Source organism: Leucopleurus acutus, assembly GCF_964270905.1.
Source record: "Leucopleurus acutus genome assembly, chromosome: 3".
NCBI classification, from domain to species: Eukaryota; Metazoa; Chordata; class Mammalia; order Artiodactyla; family Delphinidae; genus Leucopleurus; species Leucopleurus acutus.
The window spans coordinates 84,253,404-84,259,403 of NC_139145.1; the positions used below are offsets into that span (position 1 = coordinate 84,253,404).

Genomic DNA, 6,000 nt, shown 5'->3' on the forward strand with positions numbered 1-6,000 from the left:
AGATTCAGAGAAGAAAAGTATCTTTCTGGAGGCCCCACAGCTAATAAGTAATCAGTGGAGCCAAAATGTAAATCCAGGTGGTCTGATGCTACAGCCCATGCTTTTCATCACTTCAGTATATTGCTCCTAGTCTAAGAATATTAAGCAAGTTAAAGATAGATTTCATATTGTTTTCACTGACCTATAAGGCACATGACTCACTCCTCCAAAAGAGAAAAAAGAAGGCATCCAAAAGTCAGTTTGCATCCAATGTGTACCAAATAAAGGAGAATAAAGGAAACTGCTACCCTCCACAGCAGTGGTTCTCAAATGAGGGTGATTTTGCCCATCAGGGGACATTTGGCAACATCTAAGCAGATTTTTGGTTGTTAGAACTAGGCAAGAGGTGCTACTGGCATCTCATGGGCAGAGGCTACAAATACTGCTAATTATCCTGCCATGGAGCAGACAGCATCCCACAACAAAGAATTGTCTGGCCGGACTAAGATACAACCTGACACAAACCACTGAAGAAAAGATGAGTTTCCCATCTTGTTTTGTAATAAAAATAACCAACCATTGTCCATACAGCTAATGGACAGTCGAGTCTGGACTTCTGACCCTGCAACTTAGATTTAACTCTAACGCCATCTGCTACGGTCTGAACATTTGTGCCCTTCTGAAATTCATATGTCGGAAACTTAACTGCCAAGGTAATGTGTTTTAGGAGGTGGGGCCTTTGAGATTAGCGCCCTTATTTTTAAAAAAAGGCCAAAAGAGCTCCCTAGGCCCTTTTGCCACATGAGGATACAACAAGTTTTCAACCTGGAAGAGGGCCCTCACCTGACCATGCTGGCACCCCGATCTCAGACTTCCAGCCTCTAGTACTATGAGAAATAAATTTCTCTTGTTTATGAGCCACCAAGCCTGTGGTATTTTCTTATAGCAGCCTGAACAGACTAAGACACCACCCATGCTCAAAAGAAACAAAAGCTCTGCATTAGTTTAAGTTTAGTTCAAAGTCCGTTTAAGCTTAACATTACAGAATTCAAGGACAATTACACTAGTGGGGCTGCAAAAAGTACGATTCACCATCAACCAAGAAAAGTGTAAGTCCCTATAAAAGGATAGCTAGCCATTACCTGCTAGAGGTAACAAACAATTCTTTCCCCATTATATTGCTTTTAAATCACTTTTAAACCATAAATGATAAATGACATTTTTAATAATTATTTTCAAGAAAAACTTCTTGTAAAATTGAGGGGGCACTTAAGTCTGAGGATGTAATGTATAACATGGTATTTATAGGTGATAAGGCTATATTGTATAATTGAAATTTGCTAAGAGAATAGAACTGAACTGTTCTCAACAACAAAAAAAAGTAAATATGTGAGGTGATGGAATGTTAATAACTCAATGGTGGGATGGTGGGAATCCTTTCACTATATATATATATTATATCATCACGTTGCACACTTTAAATATATTACAGTTTCATTTTCAATTATACCTCAATAAAGCTGAAAAAAATACTTTCAATCATTTTTTAAAAACAAAAAAAATATGAAGGGGCATTTATACAGTAGCTGATCTTAAACAGTCACAACATGGATATCATATCTGAATTTTAGAAACCTAGATGCAGTGTGGAAGAGGGGTACTTCTATCCCAGTTACATCTAATTTACTAATTTACTAACCACAGCCTAATTTACTAACTACAGCCAATCTTACATTAACAGAAATGTTGGTGTATGATTACTTGCTTCAACCTATGTTTATAAGGTCCCTGACTGTGTACCTTATGTAGTTGATATTAAAAGGTATAGATATACACTTAATGTGATTTGTGAAAAACTGTTGTTTTTCACTTTTTCCAAATTTTCTCAGATGTTTTCTTTACCAGTCCAAATGGAGTGAAAATTACAATCCTTGGTAAGGGAGACGCATATAATTTAAGTCCCCAACTTCTGTTTTTCTAGTTTATTAGGAAGTTTCTGATCAAAACATCAAAATTGACTCATAATATTCCCTCAGGAACCTCAGGATGATTAGGAAGTAACTTCATTTAAAAGTTAACGGATGAATCTAACTTTGTGAATTGTATGCTATATCTCAATAAAGCAGTTTTTTAAAAAAGTTAATGGAATTTCCATCTTGCTGTCATATTGGTTTCATTAATTTAGTCAAATACACTGAGGCAAAAATAAGCACCTCAGTGTTTATTACATTACTACTCAGAGGACTAAAATCTTGCTGAAATGAAAATACTAATCTAGTTCACATTTGCAGCAGCAATTATGAGGACTAAATCATCAAACCTTGTGATTTTTTTCCCTAAAAATCTTTTGCTAATCAAATGACAACTTATAAAAGTAGTCTGAGCCACATTCAAGTTTTGCTTTCTAAGAGAACTAAAAGAAGGAACTCTACCTCCCCCAGGACATAACAAAAGTTTCCCTGAACAAACACTGCTCAAAAAACCAAGAGACCAACCACAGCAGAAATTCTTACTAAAATAAACAACAGAGATAGCAGCAGAGAACAAACAGCTAAAAGCTATTGTGTGGCTCGACACACAACCAATAACATTCAGTTTATATAAACTTGGGTTTTTAAATCTTGCAGAGGGCTCAAACTACGAACTGTACGCAAAAGACTTTCTGCTTGACAAGGTGAGGTTAGCTCTAAAACAAGTTAAGAAGGCAAATTGCTACATCACATTAGTATGAATACAGACACTGGGTTTTATTTTTCTAATTATTTTTAAAACAGAAAATTATTTTCCATTTAAGTGCTACGCATCTTAACACATAAGATGTGTAACTATTGTCTTCAGGCTGAAATGCTTTCCATAGGACACACGTTGATTTTTTTTTTTAAGTTGATGAAAAACTTTGATCTGAGTTGCAGAAAAATCACTTCATAACTAACTTTTCAATGAGCAATTTGGTGCTTAAAGAAATCCAGAGAGTGTTTTTCAAAATAGCACACAGAAAAAAATGTTTTACCAAGCTTCTCTCATGTTTTCTACTTAAATTTACTACAATTAATCTTCTTTAACCTACAATGCATTATTATAACAGTAATGCCAGCAAATTCTTAAGTAACCATTTAGAAATCAGTAAAATTCCTTCCATTAAGGGATGAAATATGTGAATAATTTTACCACAGAATTAGATATCTTCATTTGAGAAAGAATGTGAAAAGGGGTCATCTCAAAATAAATATTAGATAATATTTTTGAAAAAAGATTTTTCTATTTTAATTTCAGGGGAAAATGTCACATGCTTAACTTCGACTTTAATTAGTGATAATCAAAATTATCAAGAGTACTATCCTGGGGGGAAAACACTGTAATAGTAGTTATTGGCTATTAAGTTTGGAGTAATTGCTTACTATTTCATTTACAAACTAAAGTAGGAGTTAAAGAAAATAATAATAATAATAAAGCAGGAGTTAAAGAAAGTGCCAAGTATGTACAGAACAATAATATACATATATTCATTCAATGTTTGAATACCATCTACGTGCAAGATGCTGTTCATACCTTATACCATTTGTAAATATATATATATGTGTTTAATTTAGTACATACCACAAGCAGATAGGTGCTTAACACATGCATTTTATGGCAGCATGGTAGTTACAGATAATGTGGTTAACTTCAGCAGACATCTGTGTTACACATATGGCCATCAAAATAATTGTGGCATGCTTTTGTGACACTGAAAGAGGGCAAGCCTGTTGCAAAATGATTACTTCCAACAAAAGCATGCTTAAATTATTGTTCAGTTAAATGGCACATATCCAAAATAACAGCATTATAAAGTTGCTATTGCATTTGAATCCCTCACCAATTTTTGACCTATTTGTAAAACAAGATAAGCACCATCAGGATATAAAAAGTAATTATGGATCAGGATTTTTAATTTATGTTTCTTTGACAAAATTATTCCATTTGATTCCGAGTCTTGGCTGCTCTCGTGACAGAATAATGTACATGTTCCACAACTGACAGGAGTAGGGCTTTCATGATTAAATAGGAAGCTCACACACCAGATGACTTTAGACTTCAGAAAGATTTCTATGTTTTTTTAGTAACAGATCATCAGTTATCTTTCTCTAATTGTTTCGAAGCCAAAGAGAATCTACGTATTATCAAAAATGTATGATTTTTTTTTACTTTTGTCTATTTTGTGCTCACAGTACTCCAAAGAATGTTACGTCATCTTGTAAAGTAAGTTCTTTTCCTGATTTCATAGGGGTGGGGGGGATTGAGAGTTGGAACATAAAAAGCTAAAAATATACAATGAACACTCTCCCCCGCCCAGAGTCTTTTATTGTCCTTGAAAGGAAACACTAAATGAGAATCTGACTGACTTTTGCTTATTAAAATTACAGAAGAAACAATATTCAAAACAATTTCCTAAAGGGTTAACTGTATCTTGTGGCTTTAATTGATCATTTTTGCCCTCTTTCTCTGACAAAAAAAAAAAAAAAATGACAGCTGTGAAATTAAAATTCTGTACACCAAGAACGGTAATAACAAAGCTGAAGCTTTTGGCCAAGAACATTTACTCTAGTGTGCATAAAGCTATGTAAAATCTGATTCACACAAGGAAATGCCCAGAGCCTACGCCATTAGGATTAACTTCTGAGATGACAAGACTAGGACAAGACAATTGGCAGCCTGAACTTGATTTCTCAGACAGCCTCCTTGGCGGGGGGAGGGGGACGGTTTCCCTTCATCAGACTCAGCTGCTGAGGTATCTAAAATGCCTAAATGATTTAAAACTGAAGGAGAAAGGGAAACAAAACACTCGGGATTCCGATCATCTCTAGGTAGCTACGTTGTTGCGAGAGAAAAACTAGCGCGCAGGCGCGTCAGTCAGGTTGTCAACCGTAAACATAAGAGCTCGCCAAAATTAAGGAAGTGAATGTCTGCAAGCTCCCACAGCCTTTTTGTTTGGGTTCTCTAGGTTAATACCAGTAATTGCATTATAATGACCTACGAAGAGACGCAAAGTTATTACCTCGTTTGGAGAGATGTTTACTTAAATGTTGGGATAAACCAGGTGGCTTTTGGAAAAGGAAATTATTTTCCGGCCAAACGTAGCATTACCCAACCACAAACACAGGCGACACAATCACAACCACCCAATAAATGTGTTTCAACGAGTGAATTATTTTACTTCCCCAATAATCCTATCAAGAAAAAAGGTCTTCAACAAAGCCGAGGGAGAGCGTGCCTTCAACACTGTATGCTGCCCGTACAATCAATTCTGCGCCTCTTTGGGAGCTGCGGGGGCCTTAAACGTTTTTGGAGGAAAACGACGTAGGGAAGTTTGGGTCTCAGCTGCAGGACGGTGGATTGCAGCTGAGAGCTTGGTGCATGGACCCTCCTACAAGGCGTCAAACTTACTTTCCTTTATGAAGGACTCAAAGTTAACTCACCCTGACACGTCCACCCTCCACCTGAGCGCGGGGGGCAGCTGCCGTTCGTTCCCACCGTGCAGAGACGCCACCGCCGTCTGCCCCGCCCGAGTGACAGCCCTGGGACAATGCCGCGGAACCCCCGAGCCTGCCCGGCTACGCACCCCCGACCCCGAACATGCCCCCGGCCCGCGCCTACCTTGATGCCCTGCTGCTGGGTGGTGAGGGTTAACTTGGATTCATTCAGAAGCAAAACTTCGCAGTAAAATTCTTCCGGAACAGCGCAGAAACAGCCCATGTCGGCTGTGGCCGGCCTCAGCCAGAGGAGAAAGCTGCGACCCAGGCGCTGAGCCGCCCCCTCCCCTCAAGCGCGAGGCATTAAGTTATTGTCCGCACCGCGGCGAGGTCGAGAGGACCAGTTCCCGGCGGGGTCCAGCGCGGCGTGGACCAGCAGCGCGGCGCGGACGTAAGGTAAGGAGGGCGGGGAAGCCCGGGAGAGAGTCAGCGCCCGCGGGCGGCCAGGGAAGCGCCGGAGGAACTGGGCGCAGAGGGCGGCGGCGCGTCCCCGCGCATCCTGCGGCTCCGG

General features: G+C 39.0%; 1 protein-coding gene across 1 annotated transcript in view; it reads right to left on the reverse strand.

The window, feature by feature from the left end:
- EPB41L4A (erythrocyte membrane protein band 4.1 like 4A) overlaps positions 1 to 5,712 on the reverse strand; it is a gene marked incomplete at both ends in the record, with an annotated part of 257,309 nt that extends 251,597 nt beyond the window's left edge. The window contains one exon of the mRNA XM_082837350.1: positions 5,614 to 5,712. Within this exon, the coding sequence (XP_082693476.1) occupies positions 5,614 to 5,712 (99 nt within the window). The remainder of the gene's footprint in view (positions 1 to 5,613) is intronic.
- Between the last annotated feature and the right edge of the window lie 288 nt (positions 5,713 to 6,000).